At 48.1% G+C, this 22,500-nt stretch overlaps 1 protein-coding gene across 1 annotated transcript in view; it reads left to right on the forward strand.

Moving 5' to 3' along the window:
* The window catches only part of LOC134463452 (histone deacetylase 7-like), a 61,055-nt gene that overhangs the window by 12,399 nt on the left and 26,156 nt on the right, over window positions 1-22,500 (forward strand). Inside the window, exons 6-16 of the mRNA XM_063216649.1 lie at window positions 5,384-5,482; window positions 5,815-5,921; window positions 7,233-7,317; window positions 8,397-8,599; window positions 10,223-10,480; window positions 12,833-13,004; window positions 14,590-14,723; window positions 17,465-17,585; window positions 18,013-18,062; window positions 18,992-19,099; window positions 21,085-21,140. Of these exons, the coding sequence (XP_063072719.1) occupies window positions 5,384-5,482; window positions 5,815-5,921; window positions 7,233-7,317; window positions 8,397-8,599; window positions 10,223-10,480; window positions 12,833-13,004; window positions 14,590-14,723; window positions 17,465-17,585; window positions 18,013-18,062; window positions 18,992-19,099; window positions 21,085-21,140 (1,393 nt within the window). The remainder of the gene's footprint in view (window positions 1-5,383; window positions 5,483-5,814; window positions 5,922-7,232; window positions 7,318-8,396; window positions 8,600-10,222; window positions 10,481-12,832; window positions 13,005-14,589; window positions 14,724-17,464; window positions 17,586-18,012; window positions 18,063-18,991; window positions 19,100-21,084; window positions 21,141-22,500) is intronic.

The following is a 22,500-nucleotide window of genomic DNA, read 5'->3' on the forward strand; positions in this document are numbered from 1 at the left end:
TTTTTGCCTGGCGGTGGCTAACCCTGTGACGGATGTCAGCGTCCTTGGGAGCAGGCGGAGGAGAGGACGGAGGAGGTAACACAGACAGCTTTGTGCGCATGGGACGACCACAGAGGAGCTGGAAAGGTGAAGTCCCAGTTGTGGCGTGGGGTGTAGCGCCATGGCTTGTGCTGTTGTATGGCCAGCTGGATTGTTTGCTTGAGCACACGGTTGAATCTCTCAATTTGCCCATTGGCAGCAGGGTAGTAGAGAGAGGAGCGGTTGTGTGTAATATTTCTCTCTTGCAGGAAAGCGGCGAATGCAGCAGAGGTAAATTGAACACCGTTGTCTGTCACAATGCTCAGGGGGTTGCCATGGCGACTGAACACCGTGGACAGGAAAGTGAGAACAGTGTCAGTGGTAATGTTCGATGTGAATGAAACCTCTGGCCACTTGCTATAGTAGTCAGTGAGTGTAATTGCATACCTGCAGGCTGGAGAAGCAATTTCAAATGGACCAACAATGTCCATCGCAACTTTCTGCCATGGACCGTCTGGCAGAGGCACTGGTTGCAGCGGAGCTGGACGTGGCTTTGCTGTTTTGTCATTCAGCGGGCACAATTCACAGCCACGGAGGGCATCGAGTACCTCCATGTCCATACTTGGCCACCAGTACAGTTCACGTAGGCGTTGCTTTGTCCGTAGCACCCCTTGGTGGGACTCGTGTGCAATGGAGATCAGGTCTTGTCGTAATGCAGTAGGTACAACCAGGCGAAACTGGTTGCGAAACACAAACTGGTCCTTGACGCAGAACTCATTGCGGAGCTTGTAGTATTGCAGGAGGTCAGGGTCGAGACCTTTGGGTTTGGCAGGCCATCCACGCGATATCTGGAGCCGGAGTTTGGTGATCTCGGGGCACGAGGAGCAGGCAGAGTCGAGGTCAGCAGCGGACAGTGTAGTACGAGCATCAGAGAGGAGAGCAACCATCTCAGGGTCAGTGTCGTCCTCAGAGTCGGAGGATGCAGCAGGTAGAGGAAGGCGGGACATGCAGTCAGCTGGAGCGTTTTCGGCACCTGGGCGGTAGATGATGTCGTAGTTGTAGCACATCAGACGCGCAGACCATCTTGACACACGGAGACCGGCGCGGCCGACCCCTTTGGTAGTAAGTAGAGTCGTCAACGCCTGGTGGTCTGTTCGCAGGGTAAAGCGGCGTCCCCAGAGGTAAGTACGCCATCGCTCGACAGCCCACACACATGCAAGGGCTTCCTTTTCAACTGTGGCATATTTGCGTTCAGCAGCAGACAGAGTTCGGGACGCATACGCCACAGTCCTTTCGACGTCGTCTGGACCCACTTGTGAAAGCACACCTCCTAGGCCGTAGTCGGAGGCGTCTGTAGACACGATTGTAGGCAGTGTAGGGTCAAACAAAGCTAAAGCCTGACTGCCAATCAGCATTCTCTTGACAGTGTCGAAGCTAGCTTGTGCCTCAGCAGTCCATTGAAAAGCACTGTCAGGCCCTCTCAGGCATGCTCGCATTGGTTCCACCACAGTGGCATGGTTCTGCAGGAACTTGGAGTGCCATGAGAGCAGTCCGAGGAAGGAGCGCAGAGTTGAGGCGTCGGTAGGTGCAGGTGCGTCAGCGATGGCCTGAATGCTCTCAGGGTCAGGGTGTAGTCCATCCACTGACACGACGTGTCCCAGGAACGGCAGTTTGGGCTGGCGGAAGCGGCACTTGTCGTTGTTCAGTTGTAGGCCAGCAGTTTTCAGCCGTTGCAGCACAGCAGCTAAAGCCTTGTCGTGAGCAGGCATGTCGCATCCATGAATGACGATGTCATCCAGATAGCACTGCACCCCCGGAAGGCCATCCAGAATAACGCTCATCATTTTCTGGAAAGCGGCAGGAGCTGAAGCAAGCCCGTATGGCAAACGGCAGTAGCGGAACAGGCCTTCATGGGTAATAAAGGCTGTTAGGTCACGGCTCTGTTCATGTAGTGGCATCTGGTGGTACGCACTAGCCAGGTCAATTGTAGAGAAGACGGCAGCACCCTTTAAGCTGGACAGCAGATCATCCATGTGAGGCAGTGGGTGTGCGTCAATGATCACCGCCTTGTTTGGTTCACGCAGATCAGTGCACATGCGTATTTTGCCTGACTTTTTCTGTATGACAACAATTGGTGACACCCAGGGTGAAGCATCAATGCGCTCAATTACGCCCGCTGCCAGTAGGTTGCGCAGTTCCTCTGTCACGGCATCTCGAACAGACAGAGGCAGGCGGCGGAGCTTTTGGCGCACTGGTTTGACGGTGTCATCAATTTTCACCAGGTGAACAAAGTTCTTTGCACAGCCGATGATGGGTGGAGTAGGTGTAGGTGTAGGTGTGGCAGTGGCACATTCCAGCACAGGCGCAGGGGCAGTAGGAGGCAAGACTCTGTTGTGCTGGATGCGCACCTGTAGTGACGCCATGAGGTCTCGCCCAAGCAGTGGAGTTCCGTTGGTCACAATGTAGAATGTGCATGCAACTGTGCGGCCATGTAGTGACACATTCGCGGACATGCAGCCAAGAACAGGGATGTGTGTTTTTGAGTAAGACACAAGCCTGACTTTTGGCTGAGTCAGCCTCACGTGGTTGAAGTGGTGGCACACGTACGGTAGAGGCTTTGTGGCAGAATGGAGACAGAAGACCCAGAGTCCACGACTAAGTCAACTGTGCATGGCTGTGACTGTTCGGTTGCAATCTCCACAGTGCATGTAATTTTAGCAGTTGGGTTGACAGAATTTTCTGTGTAAAGCACCAAGACCTCAGGAAGCTCTACTTCACGCACCTCCTGTGTATTTGGCTGAGCAGAGCGGCAAACTTTGGCAAAGTGTCCAATCTTTTTGCATTGTTTACATGTAGCTGTGATCGCAGGGCAGTTGGGTGCATTGGCTAAATGAGCATTGGAGCCGCAGCGGTAGCAGGTTGCTTGTTTACGTTTAGCAGAGCCGTTGGCGCCTGCAGCATTCGAATGGCGCCCTCTCCCCTTGCGTTGGGAAGTTTGCTGCACGGCTTGCACGGGGACCGTACGGGCACCGCTGATGCTCTTGGCATGGTCCACAGCCGATTCAATTTGTGTAGCTATTGTGATAGCTTTGTCCAAAGTAAACTCAGCATCTAAGCCTAACAACAGTCTCTCACGAATTCTTGGGTTGCACACATGTTCAATCAATTGGTCGCGAATATGTTCATCTGCCTTCGCGCCAAAATCGCAAGTTGAAGCAAGGTCACGCAACGCAGCAACATACTGTAGGATCGATTCATGAGAAGCCTGAGCCCGTTTACGGAATGCATGGCGCTCGGCAACTGTGTTAGTCTTTGGATTAAAGTACTTTTCCAATGCAGCCAAAGCAGTGTCATATGTAATACCTGTGTCCGGTAGAGAGTAAAAGATTCTCTGTCCCTCCGAGCCGAGGCAGTGTAGCAGTATTGCCCTCTTCCTTGCAACCGGCCATTCCTGACCAGTCGCATTGATCACGAGCAGGTAGTTTTCGAAGATTTTCTTCCACGTTTTAAAAGGCATTGCAGGCTCACCCGGGCATTGTAAGAAGAAGGTCGGGAAGGGAACGTTAGCAGCCGTCATCTTTGCAGAAAAAGTAGTTGAATCTCGTCGCCAATTTTGTAGTGTTTTGTGTAATAAATGACAGCGGGAACAAGCGTGAGTTTCAGCATTTAGTTAACGTTCTTCAAGAGCCTAAACAAATCAAAGTCTCCTAGCAACATACAGTATGGAGACAAATCCTGTATCAGAATAAGAGTTCAGGACACAACAGTCTGGATATGAGATAAAATGGCTCTGGGGATAATATGACTAGTATGTTTTTAAAAAATATATATATATACTGTATATCAATAGGTCACCTTAGTTGCTGGTTTGTGAAATTGGAGTTGGCATGGTTACCTAGTTGTGCTCATTACATTATATGAAAAAAAACACCAATGAGTTACTGATAGAATTCAGGGTTATACTTTTGGGAATAGCTTCCAAAATTGTACTTTGTACCATTTTTCTAGTTTAAAAGGCCTCCACAGTATGGGATTCTTACATTTTGAAAATGGGCATTAAACTCTGAAGAGTGTTGAACTATATAAACTCAGCGAGCGATAACCACTGTGTTTAACTGTGTTTAACTGTGTTAAGAAGCCTGTGGTAGAGTATTCAACACTGGTGTGTGTGTGTGTTTGTGTGTGTGTGCGTGTGTGTGTGTGTGTGTGCGTGTGTGCGCGTGTGCGCGTGCGCGTGTGTGTGTGTGCGTGCGTGCGTGCGTGCGTGCGTGTAGGATGGGGGGCAGAATAGTAAGGTGGACACATTACACATTACAGGAGCGGTATACGGTAAAAGAGCGGTAAGAACGGTGATGGAAGTGATTGAGTGCGTCTTAATATGCGACCTTGCCTCCTCCACTTGCCTCCTCCACTTGCTTCTCGTCATGATGACATCACTGACAACAGCATTATATTTCAATATCTTGCAAAAGCTCAATTGTAGAGTCTTTTTCTCATTTGCAATTGGGATGGTGAATGAAAAACAGTCCCTCAAAAGTTGTTGTGGCTAGGCTGACAGCTGGGAAACTTAATCGTTTTCTCCACGGAGGAGGGGCCAGGAGGCGGGACGAGGAGACAAGCGCAAGTGGAGGAGGCAAGGCTGCATATTAAGACGCACTCATTGACTTTGTATGGAGGAGCTGGCGACAGAAGAGACAAAACCAATTTGGGCGACAAGAGGCGATTTGACCGACTTCGTCGACAGTTTGTAGTCGAACTTTGAATATGATGCTAACAGCCTCCGCAGCCAATTGGAATGGCGGCATGCTTGCATTGTGCTTTTAATGTCTTTTTAACAATCGCTTTTATTGTGTGCCACTCTTGCTATGAAGCCAGTCCAGCGACTCTTTGTAGCTTTGTTCTCGTCTGAAGTGTTCAAGGGGTAAGGGGATAGTTTAGAAAAGTACACACATGTGAGTATTGTTGTGTGGAGGTTGATGGTCTGCGGATGACGGGGAACGGTGGTGTTGGTGTTGGTGTTTGTGTGTGTGTGCGCTAAAATTCGGCCCGTTGTTGATATTTATAAAGCCATGGGTGACCTGGGCCTTCCCGCCGGAAAATAATAATCAGGACGAAGAAGGAAAAAAAGGGCAAAACAATTCTGGAAGTTCATTGTTTGCAGTTGGCTGCAGCTCAACAGGCCCTCATGGTGTTATTTTCCTGTGCGAGATTTACATGCACTGTTTATGTGTATTATTTTTAAAATCGTACCTTTTTGTTCTCTCTCTCTCTCTCTCTCTCTCTCTCTCTCTCTCTCTCTCTCTCTCTCTCTCTCTCTCTCTCTCTCTCTCTCTCTCTCTCTCTCTCTCTCTCTCTCTCCATGCAGCCTCTGAGCCCATCTTGAAAGTAAAAGCAAGCAAAGTGAGGAAGGGCAGCCTGAGAGCCAACCCCCTAAGAAGCAAACACAGACACACAGACGGCCCGAGTACGTACAAGGACCTCCACACACGCTCGCACAGACGCCCGGACGCACACACACTGAACCTGATGCACAGCTGCAAAGCTTCTCATCTCCTTCTATTGTGTGTGTGTGTGTGTGTGTGTGTGTGTGTGTGTGTGTGTGTGTGTGTGTGTGTGTGTGCGCCTGTGTGCGCCTGTGTGCTTGTGTGTTTGCGTGCGTGCGTGTGTGTGTGTATGTCCAGCTTCTCATCTCCTTCTATCGTGAATGTGTGTGTGCGTGCGTGTGTGCGTGCGTGTGTGCGTGCGTGCGTGCGTCTGTCCAGTTTCTCATCTCCATCTATTGTGTGTGTGTTCCAGTGGACTCGTCTCCCAGTAGCAGTAGCACCCCCGTGTCTGACTGCAGCTCGTCCAATGACAGCCTGCCAGACAGAGTGCTGCCCCTGCCCACTCAGCTGCCCCCAGAGGTACAGTCACACTCTTGTCTTGTCTTGCCTTATCTTGCCTCGTCTTGTCTTCTCTTCTCTTCTCTTCTCTTCTCTTCTCTTCTCTTCTCTTCTCTTCTCTTCTCTTCTCTTCTCTTCTCTTGTTGTCTCTTCTTCCCTTCCTTCGTTATGTTTAATTTTTCCTCTTCCCGGTGCTCCTCTCCTCCTTTCATCCTTTCTTTATATTTCTTGTACTTCACCTCTATTTCTTTTTTCGCATGTCTCTTCTCATTATTCTCATCTTCCCATTTTCATTTCTGTCTTTCTCCCTTATCTTTTCTTCTAATCCTCTCCTCTCCTCTCCTCTGCTCTCCACTCCTCTTTCACCCTCCACTCCTCTCTTCCCCTCCTCCTCTTGTTCTGTCTGTCTGTCTGTCTGTCTGTCTGTCTGTCTGTCTGTCTGTCTGTCTGTCTGTCTCTCTCTCTCTCTCTCTCTCTCTCTCTCTCTCTCTCTCTCTCTCCTCTCCTCTCCTCTCCTCTCTTTCTCCGCTCCACTGTCATGCCTGAGGCACTGGGGCCAATTATTGTGCTCCTTGTTTACCAGCAGAACTTTCCATGGCCGTGGTAACAGGATCCGCAGCCGGTGCCGGTGCTGGGTGGCTGGGTGGCTGGGTGGCTGGGTGGTGGGTGGCGCTCGGTGCTGTTCTAATGTTTAATCAGAGTCACCCGATCGGTGGCGGTGGCGGTGGCGGTAGCGGTGGCGGTGGTGGCCCTCAGGCCAGGCGATTAGTGCAGGTGGCCTTCTGCCCTTTCCTGCGTCTGTAATTTAAACATTGAGGCCTCACTCTCATCAACCGGAGCCACCCAGTAGCCAACACCTGAGCTGAGCAGAGCTGAGCTGAGCTGTGTTGTCTGCTGTGTCCTGTGTGTAGCCCTCTCCACAACTTGCTATTGCTCTCTCTCCCTGTCTCTCTCTCTACCTCTCTCTCTCTTTCTCTCTCTCTCTCTCTTTGTCCATCTATCACTCTATCTCTCTCCGTCTTCCCTTCCCTTTCCTTCCCTTCCCCTCCCTTCCATCTATCCCTTCATCTCTGTTGCTGTTGCGCTTATTCATTGTTCTGTGCTTCATTCCATCTCTTTGTTCACATCTCTCACATCTCATTGTGTCTCTACCTGCTCATTATTATCATATTGTCTCATAAATATCAATCTCTCTCTGTGGCTGTCTGTCTGTCTGTCTGTCTGTCTGTCTGTCTGTCTGTCTGTCTGTCTGTCTGTCTGTCTGTCTGTCTGTCTCTCTCTCTCTCTCTCTCTCTCTCTCTCTCTCTCTCTCTCTCTCTCTCTCTCCTGCAGGAGATCAGTGGTCTTCTGTCGTCTCGTCTGCAGCCTGTGCTGATCCTGGAGCCCTCAGGCCTGGTGCACACACAGTTCATCACAGGTCTCTCTCTCTCTCACATACTGCACACACATACTACACACACACACACACACACACACACACACACACACACACACACACACACACACACACACACACACACTATCACACACACTGTACATGCACATACATTTCATCAAAAGTCACAAATAAGCATACAACAGTTTCCGCTGCTCTGTTGTCTGACGTGGAAACACACACACACACTCTATCTCTCTCTCTCTCTCTTTTTCTCTCTCTCTCACACACACTCTCTCTCTCTCTCTCACACACACACACATACACACACACACACACACACACACACACACACACACATACACACTAACACAAACACAGTACATGCACATAAAGTACAAACATGCATGCATACCCACTCACACAACTCACGCACAAGCACATGCACTACAAAGTGCAAAAGATGGAAAAACCTGCAGAAAAATACATGTGTATGTCACTCAAACACACTCTCTTTCTGTAACGTCACACCCACACGTTCATACACCAATGTAAACCCAGTTACCCGCTACTACACCCAGTTCCACATACTGTTATTGCGCTCGTGCTGCCCTCTACAGGCAGCTTCAGTAATAACAATCACTCCAAGCGAACACGCCCTGCAGTCATGCCTGAGTGTGTTGAACACCACTGTGTGTGTGAATGAAATACTCTGTGAATAAAATACTGTATATTTTCACAGATGATATATGGCATTGATACATATGTCCTTTGTATGTTGGTCAGTGACGTTTCAGCAACCGCGCAACGACAGCCAATGCCATTATTGTATGGATTTTGTTTGTTTGTTTTTAGTGGACTCAGAAGCATAACAAGAATCATAAGAAGAAGCATATTCATTGCAGCATATCAACCACCAATTACTAATTAAATTATGGCCATAAGATGCTGTTGCGCCACCGGATGTCTGAACCCATAAACATCTTTGACCCATGTGTGTCATGTACTGTATGTAATGTATGTAAATTGCTTTGGATTAAAGTGAAAGCTAAATGTATAGACGTATAGACATATGAAGCCCAGCTGAATCCCCTGTATCCTGTTCTCCTGTTGCCACACAGTGCCCACTCTGGCGTCGGTGCCCCTGCAGTACCCCCCCACCATGGACCGCCTGGTGCCCCCCAGCACCCACAAGGCTCTGGGCCGCACCCGCTCGGAGCCGCTGTCCCAAGCCCAGGGCCACAGCGCCGGGCTCCCCCACGCCCTCCTCCTGCAGCAGGGCAAGCCCCTGGAGAGGCTGCCCCAGCACTCCCCCCTCAGCCAGGTCAGTATACACCAGTGTGTCTCAAAGTGGGGTGCAAGCCCCCCTGGGGGGGCGTGGAGGCATCGCAGGGGGGGGCGTGTGACAACTGATTTAGGGTTTTTCCCCCCCAAGGAAATGATTTCCTGTCTCTCCAATGAGCAATACAGTACATATATTATACATATAAATTGCCATGAATTTGAATAGCATAGGAAAGAACACATGGACGCACACACATGTACACACACGCGCGCACGCACACACACACACACACACACACACACACACACACACACACACACACACACACACACTACATACACACGCACATACACACGCACGCACACACACACACAAACACACACACACACACACACACACACACACACACACACACACACACACACACACACACACACACACACACACACACACACACACACACACACATGCATGATAAAATTGTAAAAATCACTTGAGATCATTATGGTTTGCCCAATATGAAAGACTATGTGGGGAAGGGTCAGTAAAATGTTCTCTGCCACATGTTTGACAGAATTCCACGGGACAAAATGTGGAGGCAATGTGGAGGCCAGCATTTACTGATGTGCAACTAGGGCACTTTCTCAGCACACCAGCAATGTGCAACTTGACTCAGGAAAACAAAGCACTTTAGCCCAACATGCTCCTTTTGCCATTGCACGCTGTCTTCCGATAACAGGTAGAAAAAAATGTTTGAGAATAAGCTCTGGAAAGAAGGCAGGAGGGAAATGATCTATTTAGAATAAGGGGCCGTATTCCTATTAGAATGATGATGACATGTGCCAGAGGAATGCTTATAGTCTGCAAGTAATCAGATTGGAGCATTTCTAAACAAAGGCTTAAAAACTGTGAACATGTGTCTATGTCTCTATGGCCAGAAGGAGAAAGAGAGAAGGCTGGACTAAACTGGACAGGGATAGAGATGTGTGGCGTGCTGTATGAACTGGAAATGTTTACCTCACTGACTTTCTGTAAATGATGCTGTGTGTGTGTGTGTGTGTGTGTGTGTGTGTGTGTGTGTGTGTGTGTGTGTGTGTGTGTGTGTGTGTGTGTGTGTGTGTGTGTGTGTGTGTGTGTGTGTGTGTGTGTGTGTGTGTGTGTGTGTGTGTGTGTGTGTACCATGTGCCCGCGGGGTATTTCCCGACCCTGTACTTTTTTAGTTTAGTTCACGAGAGGTGAATGTACACATTTGTAGCAGATTTTGACAATTGTATACCTCGTGCAAACCGTAATGTACTCTAATTCTGAGACAAATCACGTACATTACCTACTTTAAAAGTTTCAAAGCTACTACAATGGCTGTAATTTTCTGCCAAGATTAGAGATCTGGAGTGCGCGTTGGAAAAAGGACTTGTTTATTTCCCCGGTAATTCCACCTCTGTCGTGTGTGCAGCCATCCCCTAAATCACATCACATACACAGTTAGAGCTGAGTGTTTGATTGTAACATTAACAAACGTGTTCACATTTGTTCTTCCATGTCAACCCCCATCCTTCCTCTATCACTCCTCTCTCCTTCTCCCCTTCTCCCTCCACCTCTCCCTCCTCTCTCCTCTCTCCCTCTCCCTCTCTCTCCACCCCTCTTTCCCTCCGTTCTCCACAGTTGGCCTGTAAGCCTCGGCTCAAGCAGATCCTGTCTGAGGATCTGGACCCAGAGGAAGACGAGGAGAGCGAGGAGAGAGAGAGGGAGCGGGAGAGAGAGAGGGAGCGAGAGCGGGAGAGGGAGAGAGAGAGGGATCGCGAGCGGGAGACGAGCAGGGAGGCCGGCGGGGGGCTGGTGTTCAGGCGCGTGGAACCCCAGCCCAGCATCACCATGAAGGAGAGCCAGAGGGAGCACATCGGCCTGCAGAACTCCATCATGGTAAGTAAGGGCCTCACCACTACAGACACAGCAGAACTCCATCATGGTAAGTAAGGGCCTCACCAATACAGACACAGCAGAACTCCATTATGGTAAGGGCCTCACCAATACAGACACAGCAGAACTCCATTATGGTAAGGGCCTCACCAATACAGACACAGCAGAACTCCATTATGGTAAGGGCCTCACCAATACAGACACAGCAGAACTCCATTATGGTAAGGGCCTCACCAATACAGACACAGCAGAACTCCATTATGGTAAGGGCCTCACCAATACAGACAGCAGAACTCCATTATGGTAAGTAAGGGCCTCACCAATACAGACAAGAAAGGGAACCTGTACCAAACACAGCACAACTCTGGTATCGGCCTGCAAAACTCCATCATGGTATGAATACACAAGAATACAGACAGGAAGGAGAACTTGCACCAAACAGAGCACAACTCTCGCATCAGCCTGCAAAACTCCATCATGGTAAGGGCCACAAGAATAAGAACAAGAATGTATTAAGGGCCAGCCGTGGCCTAATGGTTATGGAGGTGGCCTTAAGATCTAGAGGGTTGCAAGTTCAAATCCCACCGTTACCTCTCCCTACACCTCCATCCATGGCTGAAGTGCCCTTGAGCAAGGCACCTAACCCCACATTGCTCCTGCAAATGACCTGGGTTGGAATCGAACCCGGGACACCGGTGTAGTAACCCAGTGCCCTACCGTTAGGCCACAGCAGGGCCCACATTGCTGTTTTTACACGAATACATTTGTCGATTTATGTAACAAATGCAGTACATTTCTAACATCTGCCTGCAGTACTCTATAATGCTAAGCAACATGGATGTGGGGATAATCAAGCAGAGTTTAGCCACCCTTTAACCTTTAAGAGTGTACCGTCACACCGGTGTGACGGGAATGTTCAGGCAGTGAAAGTTCTATAGAATTCTGGGCGTCACTCAATACAATATGGAATTGTAGAATCTTGCATTGTTATAGAACGCATTCTTTTTATAGAATGCTCAAAAACCCACACTCTTAACAGAACGTACTGTATGTACCAAGCCCTTGCAGCTCGCTGAACTCCCATTTATATACAGTACTGGATTTATGCATCAAACAAAGTAATACACAGTACATACAGCACTGTAAGTGTGTCAGTAATATAATAATTCAACAGTACTGTACATATAGGACGAGTTCTGGAGGTCATTTTAAGGGGCAATTGGGTTTACACAGTGAAAATGGTCACGTGCAAAATGTATGTTGCAAAATACAGCTACTGTTTTGACAGCCAGAAATCTGCAATCAGAGATTTACATACTTGGCACATTTTCTAGTGACGGCTTTTTGAATAGACATTACAGGCATTGGAATGGTATGGTTTGGTACTCAGGAACTGCGCACATGGAACAAAAATCTAAACTTTAAAGCCCATAAGTTATAGCTGTTGTGCGTAATAGAAGTGATGCAGTCGATACTGAATCTCTTCACTGTACCATGCGTACACATGGTGTTTTGCCGTACCTATTTGTACTGTGCTATACCCGTATACCGTATGTCCTATGTATTATACTTTAACTATTTGTTTATTGGCACAAATGATACCCTAAAATAATATTCAGCAATACCTTACATACCACACATTCCCCCCCTCCAACATCACGCAGCCTTTAGAAGCTCACAGTCTGTGTCTGGACAGGCATTCCCGGAACTGTCAGCTGAAATGTTATGAATATGAACATAAAAGAAAAGCAAAAAAACAGTCGGGTGTGTCTTCTTGGCACAGTCAGTCAGCTGGCTGCGATGAAGCGAAGGGAGATATTCATCCCAGGCTGCACCCGGGCATTGCCAACTCAGCTGTGTTCCTGCTGGACTGGTAGAGCGAGCTGTTTCTCTCTCTCTCTCTCTCTCATGCCCGCCCTGAATGGAAGTTCCCCTCTTCTCTCCCTCCCTCCCTCGCTCCACATGACAGCAGAGAAATGTAAATATGCTGTAATGCGGCTGATAAGACTGGGACCTGTGGGTCAGGTTTTTGTGCCGTTTTGTCAGCGACCTAGAGGGGGCGCCAAAACCTCACTGATCGCATGTTATAAAAAGGCAGCAGCTGGTTAGAACAACAAGTGGTACTGTTTTGGCCCCTCTAGTGTATTCACTCACTTTCTCTCTCCACTCCCCCCCCCTCCCCTTCTCTTCATCACTCTCTTGTTCCTTTCATCCTTTTGTTTTGCCTTTCTCTGTCTATCTCTTTTTTGTTGTTTTCCTCTCTCTCTCTCTCTCTCTCTCTCTCTCTCTCTCTCTCTCTCTCTCTCTCTCTCTCTCCCTCTCCCTCCCTCTCTCTCTCTCCTTCCCCCTCCACAGAGACAGAGGCTGGTGTCTCTGGCCACCATGCCCGTGATGCCCAGCGGTGGCACCCATCGCCCCCTGGGCCGCACCCAGTCCTCGCCCGCCTCCACCTCCTACTCCGTGCCTGACACCACTGTGCCCTCGCCCGTCACGCCCGAAGCTGCCAGCAAGCTGCGCTTCACCACGGGTAAGCTAGCGGAGTTAGGCTCGCTATACTCTCAATGCCCAGTAGAGAATTGACCTTTCAGATACATACAGCACAGTAATATATACAACATACACATAATGCATACGGTAGGTACATCATACACACAATACGTGCATACTTATTGACTAGATCCCTAGAAAAGATTAAGATTTTGTAATTCCAAAAATCATTTCTAAAAGTTTCTATGTATTTGTTGACTACTATGTATGAGGGTTTCATATAATTCTGCTCTGTGGCCTGTCAGTCTAGTTGATCGGCACCTTTGGGTGCCCTGCCTGGGCGGGTGTAGATGGAATGGTTATGTGATATAGGCCACAACCTCTTCCTGTTACCTATATGCCTGACGAAGATCCAGGGTGATCGAAACGTTCCTGTTTTAATTTAATAGACTTTATTTTTTGGAGCTTATTCCGCAGTGTGCAGACCTACCCTCTTGAAAACGGTTCATATAATTCATCCTAATAATATCATTCAATCATCATAATACATGTCATATAACTGATACTGGGCTAATCCACCCACCCATCTTGACTAAGAAATATTCTGCGGGTAATACTGATATTACTCATTTACACACATGTATCCTACGGATTGCTGCACGGCCCAGGGCCAGGCCAAGGGGCCCAAGAGCCATGGGGGCCCCGAGTCCCAAGCCACTGTGCAAACATAAAAACGCAATGTAATAATTACTGGTCTATATTTGTGTACTCATATTGAAATTGTGTTCAATTGCTGTATTTTACCTCGAACCCCCAGCAACAAAGGCACTCTAACATCTTTGCTAAACCCCTAAATCTTTTGGAAGCTTGTGACGCCATGAAGAGGGGGCCTTTCTTGTCTAGTCTGCATGTATCTGCAGACATGTAGTATACATTTAGCAAGTGGCAGCAGTGACAGAAAGAAAGGAAAGAATGAATGGAATGAAAAGAAAGTGTGTGTGTGTGCACGTGTGCATGCGTGCGTGCGTGCGTGCGTGTGTGTGTGTGTGTGTGTGTGTGTGTGCGTGCGTGCATGCGTGTGTGTGTGCGTGCGTGCGTGCGTGCATGCGTGCGTGCGTGCGTGCGTGCGTGCATGCGTGCGTGTAGGGGGGCAGACTTTTCCAGATGTTTGTGCGGTTCTGTTCTTGCCATCATCCGTCCGTGCTGTCGGTCCGCTGGCTGTACACTACAGTGCGTGTGCCTGTACGGGGGCACAGGACGAGCAGCTGGGGGATTAGCGGGAATGTGGAACCTGTTGACAAGAGATGACTTGAAATGATATCTGCACAACGCAAACATTGCTAAGATGTACTGTTTGAAGTCTCTGTTTTCACTGTTGAAGAGGGAAGAAAAAGTGTGTTTGAGTTGGAATATTGGATATTTGAAACCCTCTTGTCGCTTACTCACGGTTTGTGTGTGTGTGTGTATGTGTGTGTGTGTGTGTGTGTGTGTGTGTGTGTGTGTGTGTGTGTGTGTGTGTGTGTGTGTGTGTGTGTGTGTGTGTGTGTGTGTGTGTGTGTGTGTGTGTGTGTGCGCGTGTGCGCGTGTGCATGTGCGTGTGCGTTTGCGTGTATGTGTGTGTGCAGGGCTCGTTTATGACTCGCAGATGCTGAAGCACCAGTGTACCTGCGGTGATAACAGCTCTCACCCCGAGCATGCTGGGAGGATCCAGAGTATTTGGTCTAGGCTGCAGGAGAGAGGCCTCCGCAACCAGTGTGAGGTAACCAACACACTAGCACCGCACACCCAACGCCACGCAACACTTCACACGCCGACACCCCCATAGCAATATACTCTTTGCCAATAGACCACACAACACGCCACAAAGCCAGTGTGAGATAACCAACACACTATTACCGCACACACAACACCACGCAACACTCCAAAACCAGTGTGAGGTAACCAACACACTAGCACCGCACGCCCGACACCACGCAGCACTTCACACGCCGGCACCCCCATAGCAATATACTCTCTGCCAACAGACCACACAACGCACCACAAAACACTACGCAACCAGTGTGAGGTAACCCACACACTAGCACCGCACACCCAACACCACGCAACTCTCCACAACCAGTGTGGCACACAACACTCCCAATAGACACCCTTATAGACCATACACAACACACCATTATACACCACACAACCAGTAACCAACTCCGCAAACCCGACACCCACAACCAGTGTTGCACACAACACTCTGACACCACAATAGACCATACAACACACAACAAAACACTACACAACTAGTGCGAGGCAACCAACACCACACACCCAACACCACACAAATCTCCAACACCCCAATAGACCACACAACACAACATAAAACCCTTCGCAACCGGTGTGAGGTAACCAACACCAACACTACACAACAATCAGACACCACACAACACTCTGCAACCAGTGTGAGATAACCGACACCAGCACCAGACAACCAACACCACACAACACTGAAGAGACCACTGCAATACACCACACTACACCACACAACACTGAAGAGACCACTGCAATACACCACACTACACCACACAACACTGAGCGACCACAGCAAATGACCACAACACATCACAGACCTATGGGAACCTCTGCAGACCATCATAGCACACCACACAACATTCAGCAACGCCAGCACAAGACACCACAGATCCATGTCATACATATTGCACACCACCATCACAAAATACGCCACACTAAACTCAGCAGCCCCCCATCCGGACACCACCACGAACCACAGACACTGCCATTAGACCTGTTTCAGACACCCTGCAGACCGCTATAGCACACCACAGACCCATGAGACCCGTTATAGACCACCACAGACTAGGGGTGTAAATAATTATCGAAATGTATTGATATATTGCGATTTAATCTGATGGTTGAACCGAATTGCATTGTATCGTGGGGCATTCTTAAGTATCAAAAATAATCAAATCACTGGCCCCTTCCCAATACCCTAGCTCCATAACATAATAGAAGAGGAAAAGTAAGAAAAAAATCTAATCGTATTGTATCGTATCGTGGGCCATTCTTAAGTATCGAAAATAATTCCATCGCATCGCATCGAATAATAAGATATCATCATGGAGGCTGTGATTTACAGCCCTACCACAGACCCTGTTATAGACCACCACAGATCTACTGTAGGAGGTCTAATGAAGACCATCAAAAGACACCACAGAACACTATGAGACCTGTGACAGACCGCCAGAACACATCACAATACAGCACAGACTCACAAGACCATCTGTAGATCACAATAACATGCCCCCAGCCCAATGATACCTCACTAAGCCTATTTTATTAAACAGTCAGTGGTTTAACTTCCCCTGTGGTCATTTGAGATTATCTACCGACTGTCACAACGCCCCACAGACGTCTTAGGAAGACCCTGGACCATGTGCAAACCTACTACACAGTATAACTACAGACATGCTACAGATTACCCTAGCACACTGGAGACCTATAGACCACCAACACACACTACAGTACAGATCTGTCAGGATGTTTGACACACCACAGATCTTTCAGAACCTTCACAACAGCATACCACAGACCTACTACACACTACCAAAATGCACCAAAAACTTTCTGGACTTAGCAGACCTTCACCTTAACTGACCTCATCTGCAGAACCACAAACATTCACAGGCAAACATTTACAATTAAACAATTAAAAACATTAAAGACATTTTGCAGACCTGCTACTGTGTAGACAGAACAGTACAGTTTTGTCATGACAGCTACAGATCACAATAACACAGCACAAGCCTACAGACTGTACAGTATGTACCATAATCTGACATGGATCTTGCAGGACCTCAGTTACACACCACATATCTTTCAGGACCTTCATCATAACATATCATAGACCTTTTTAGGAATACAACCACACACACATACACACACATGCATGTACGCACACACACACACACATATTTTCAGGATCTTCCTAACATATTACAGACCTTTTCAGGAATACAAAGACACACCGCAGACCGACTGTACAGACACCACAGTCCTTTCAGGACCTGCATGACACACAACAGATCTTTCAGGACCTTCAGAATAGGGGCTGTCATGACATACCACAACACTCCACAGAGCTCCGCTGCACAACCACTAACAATCACTGACAAACTATCAATTATCACTGTAGGCACGCAGTAATTGTTATGTATGTCGTATTGAATTACATTCTTTTCCTGATGCATTTACTTTTTTTCTTGCTTCTTTTAATTCCACTTATTCCAGTTATTATAGGTGGTTTAAGTCATATTTCGTTGGTGTGACCTACTACATGCAATACGTTCATATAAACCTCACATCATACAGTATAAAAATTCTTTGTGTGTGTGTGTGTGTGTGTGTGTGTGTGTGTGTGCGTGCGTGCGTGCGTGCGTGCGTGCGTGCGTGCGTGCGTGCGTGCGTGTGTGCATGTGTGTGTGTGTGTGTATTTAGACTATCCGTGGGCGTAAGGCTACTCTGGAGGAGCTTCAGTCTGTGCACTCGGAGAAGCACGTGCTGGTCTATGGCACCAACCCCCTCAACCGACTCAAGCTGGACCGCTGCAAAATCACAGGTAGTGGAGAGTACACACACACAAACACACACACACACACAAACACACACAAACACACACACACAAACACACACACACACACACACACACACACACACACACACACACACACACACACATACTTTTACTCACATAACGAAGAGACCACACACATGCTCACACAAGGGCTGATAAGCGCATACACATATCAACGTACAGTAGGCCAACATGCGCACACACAAACCCAAAGCTATGGGACACACACACACTCACACTGTCTCTGTCTCTCTCCCTCTCTCTCTCTCTCTGTTTCTCTGTCCAGACACTCAAACACACACACACACGCACACGCACAGTAAATATGACGAACATGAATATTTATACTTTATACTTTATGACTATAAACTTTTTGCCAACATTTCTTTCATTCCTTTCTTTCTTTCTTCAGGAATATTATCACGGAGGAGGTTTGTGATGCTGCCCTGTGGAGGCTTTGGGGTAAGAATGCGCACACACACACACACACACACACACACACACACACAGAGAAGCGCACGCACACGCACGCACGCACTCACGCACACACACGCACATGCACACGCACGCACACACACACACACGCACGCACGCACGCACACACACACACACACACACACACACACACACACACACACACACGCACACGCACGCACGCACGCACGCACGCACGCACGCACGCACACACACACACACACACACACACACACACACACACACACACACACACACGCACACACGCACACACACACACAATCTCCAGTACAAAATTTACAGATATGAAAATAAACAACAGGGAGCCGGTGTTGTAGCGTATGGCCTGGCAGCCCCTTAGGAATCCCTTCGCTGAAGTATGTCTTCTATCAAACAATAACAAATGTCCTCATTCCCCTTCATAATTATGGCAAATGAAATAATTGTTCCCCTAATGAAATGATTGCCGGAGCCAGGTTCATGAGTTTGATGAGACTGTTGTGCTTGGCCGAGTCCCAGCTCGACTGTCTACCGAAAGAGTGAAGGGTGGAAAAGGAGAAAGGGAGAAAAAAAACGGAGTGGTGGAGGAGTGAAATAGCACGGCTGATGGATCGAACGAGTGGAGAGTCAGGAGAGTTGGAATTCAGAAGAAGGAGTTTGGGTAGGGCCTACAGAATAGGGAACACTCTCTTATCTGATCTCCCCCTTTTCTTGTGTGTGTGTGTGTGTGTGTGTGTGTGTGTGTGTGTGTGTGTGTGTGTGTGTGTGTGTGTGTGTGTGTGTGTGTGTGTGTGTCTGTGTGTGTGTGTGTGTGTGTGTGTGTGTGTGTGTGTGTGTGTGTGTGTGTGTGTGTGTGTGTGTGTGTGTGTGTGTGTGTGCGCATGTGTGTGCACGTTTTTGACGGTTCTGATGGACAGGTGGACTCTGACACGGTGTGGAATGAGATGCACACGTCGACAGCGTCGCGGATGGCTGTGGGCAGCGTGACTGACCTGGCCCTCAAGGTGGCCCAGGGAGAACTCAGGGTGAGCATGCACTGTACTGTACCTCCACCATCCCACAATGCAACACTCTTAACAACGGACATATTCCGCTCCCCCACACACAGTGCATTGCAACACTCTCGCAGTGAATATTCCTGAAGCTATGTTTACACCAAGAGCGACCTACATTACCTGAACGGAAGTCATCATATCTCTATGGAGGGTCAGTGAATAGCAATTCACTGGTACCGAAGTAACCTGACCGACCAGAGCAAATTTCAGCTATTAAAATGTTGCTAATATCATGGTAATGAGCTATGACGCAGTTCATGGAAAACCGTATCTCCGAACGTCTCAGGCTGACAAGCCAGAGTGTCAAACATGTCAGTGTCACGTCTAGAGTGAATGAAGCGAAATAATCGCCAAACCTCTTCAGTGACCTCGGATTCTCGGGTCACATAGATCGTTTCTGGTGTACACGCAGCTTTACCAGTCTTCAATGCAAGACTTCCACAGGGGATATTCCTATCCCAGCAACATTTTCCTCAAAGCAGCATTTCCTCTGTGGACATAATATTTCTTTTGGTCCTCAGTGAGCTTTATGGGTTATTGAAGTGCTACAACTGCGACAGAGTTCTGGTCTTGTTTTTATTATTAGTCTAGATTTCATTGTTTCCTATGCAGACCTTCACAAAAACATCAAACTCTGCTACCAATGATGTATCAATTATGTGTCGGCTGCACTCAAATTTTGTATTGTGTATCATAGCGTTTCTCAACAGGGGCTCTACAGCCCCCTAGGGCCCATTGGGGAGCCTTTGGGGGGTGTTGAGAAAGAGAAAGAGGGGGCATTAGAACTGTACATTTTATTAAGGGGGCATTGGCAGGCTTATGATGAGGTCAAGGGGGCGTTTGGAGGCTTATGATGAGGTCCAGGGGGTCTTTATGAAAAAAAGGTTGAGAACCACTGATGTATCATCATGGTGGAAGGGAACCCAGTGATGTTTGCTTCATAGCTAGTATGTGGAGGGAAAATCACACTTCTTAACCCGTTAAAACACGGCGTTATAAATTTGTTGTTACCAGAATGTTATCTTGTTACCAGAATGGCAATGACTGTGTTATGTCATAGTAGAGTAGTACTGTTGTAATTAACCTTTCAATGGCTATTTCAGTGTTCCTCAGATGGTACGGCGTGCATTATGGGGCTACAAGTGAGGAATAAAGTGTCAAAAGTCCTCCGTGAATCATTTCAGTGTGTAACGACGGCCTTCTACCTCCAGCTGTACTCGAACCCAGGTCACCAGACATATGGCATGATATGCCTTAGCCAACTGCACCACAATTTCCCCCCAACACACAGACACACAGACACACAGACACAGACACACACACACACACACACACACACACACACACACACACACACACACACACACACACACACACACACACACACACACACACACACACACACACACACACACACACACACACACACACACGTCCCTTTGTACCCTCTACCAAAACCAGACCACCTGCAGATGGTGGAGGGTCACGGACAAATGATCGCAGCAGCAGTACTGTAAGACACCAGTGTGTGTGTGTGTGTGTGTGTGTGTGTGTGTGTGTGTGTGTGTGTGTGCGTGTGTGTGTGTGTTTGTGTGTGCGTGGTGTGTGCGTGTGCGTGTGTGTGGTGTGTGCGTGTGCGTGTGCGTGTGCGTGTGCGTGTGCGTGTGTGTGTGTGTGTGTGTGGTGTGTGCGTGTGCGTGTGTGTGTGTGTGGTGTGTGTGTGTGTGTGCTGCTGTTGTCTGTGAAGAGCGCCTGTTTTATTTTTGTTGTGCGCGGGCATAAAGAACATTCGGAAAGAACAAGAGATTCTGTGAAGGCCTACTAAAAGCCATTCAGAGACACATGAAGGGGGTAGGAGAAGGAATGATAATGAAATCTTTTGGGGGCACTTTAGGGGAGCAACTGAGTGACTTTTGTTCTGTATTTTTTGTTTTGTGTTTTTTTTGTCTCTGCAGAATGGCTTTGCCGTGGTGAGACCTCCTGGACATCATGCCACTCACTCGGAGCCCATGTGAGGACACAAATACGCACACACACACACACACACTCATGCATACACACACGCATATACACACACACGCACATACGCACACACGCATGCATACACACACATGGGGGCACATGCATATGCATACAGGCACATATCAACGCATGCACGCACACACGCATGCGCACACGTGCACGCATATGCAGACACACACACACACACACACACACACACACACACACACACACACACACACACACACACACACACACACACACACACACACACACACACACACACACACACACACACACACACACGCTCTGCCTGACTCTCTCTCTCTCTTTGTCTCTTTCACACGCACATATACTCAGAGACACATTCTTCACAGACACACCCAAATGAAACCAGATTGCACATCCTTTGGCACTTCCACAACAGCGAGTGATAGAGCTGTTAGTTGCAAGTACCATAGCTGTTGTTTTTTTTCATCCTGAAACCCGTCACCACACCAAGTAAGTAGTCTTGAGGGTTATGAGGCAATTCTGCGTTCCTGCTTTTCTGACAATATATACACTAAAAATATACAGTACATGCCCATACAAGTTAGAAAATCAACATTTTAGAAAACCTTATACCGTATGAGAAATGGGCCTTTATAGTATGGGCCATATAATAATGGTATAGTCCATGTAGGAATAAATTTATGTACATTTTCCATATGGTTCTGGTGCGATGGGGACACAGGGGGTTGGTATCTTCTCGTTGGCATAGCATCTTCGCTGTGAGAAGGGCGTAAGGTTAGGTAGTCTACAGGTATGGCAGGTAGGGGTAACGTCTCCGGTATGAGGTTGGCACAGGGTTTGGTATTCTTCTGTAGGCCATAGCGCCACGATGCCATTCATTAAAATAAAAAATAAAAATTGTTTAAGATTTTACACCTTTATTTGTCAGATAGGACAGTGAGAGAGGCAGGAAATGAGTAGGGAGAGAGAGAGAGTTGGGGAAAGGATCAGGAAATGACTTCGGGCCAGAATCGAACCCGGGTCCCCAGCGTAATGAACCGGTATGGCGAGTGGTATGGCGCACTAGTAGCCAGGCTGTGCCCTCCTAGTGACGCAACAGCTTCAGCATTGCTACCAGTCAGGTCAAGAGTCTTTCTGAGTTCCCGCAACTACGGGAACTCCTCCCACTTTGTTGGGAAGCAAACAATCATTAGCAAATCAAGGGAGGCCATTTGGGAAATGCCTCGAAGAGATTTGAAAGTCGATGATAATCAGGCTTAGCGCACTAGCCCACTGAGCTACATGGCCCCTGAGTCACATGCCTCCATTCCTCTGCCCTTACTCACCACGTCTCCACTACTGAGAGTTCTGGAGGCAGT

Source organism: Engraulis encrasicolus, chromosome 14, assembly GCF_034702125.1.
Source record: "Engraulis encrasicolus isolate BLACKSEA-1 chromosome 14, IST_EnEncr_1.0, whole genome shotgun sequence".
Classification (NCBI taxonomy): domain Eukaryota; kingdom Metazoa; phylum Chordata; class Actinopteri; order Clupeiformes; family Engraulidae; genus Engraulis; species Engraulis encrasicolus.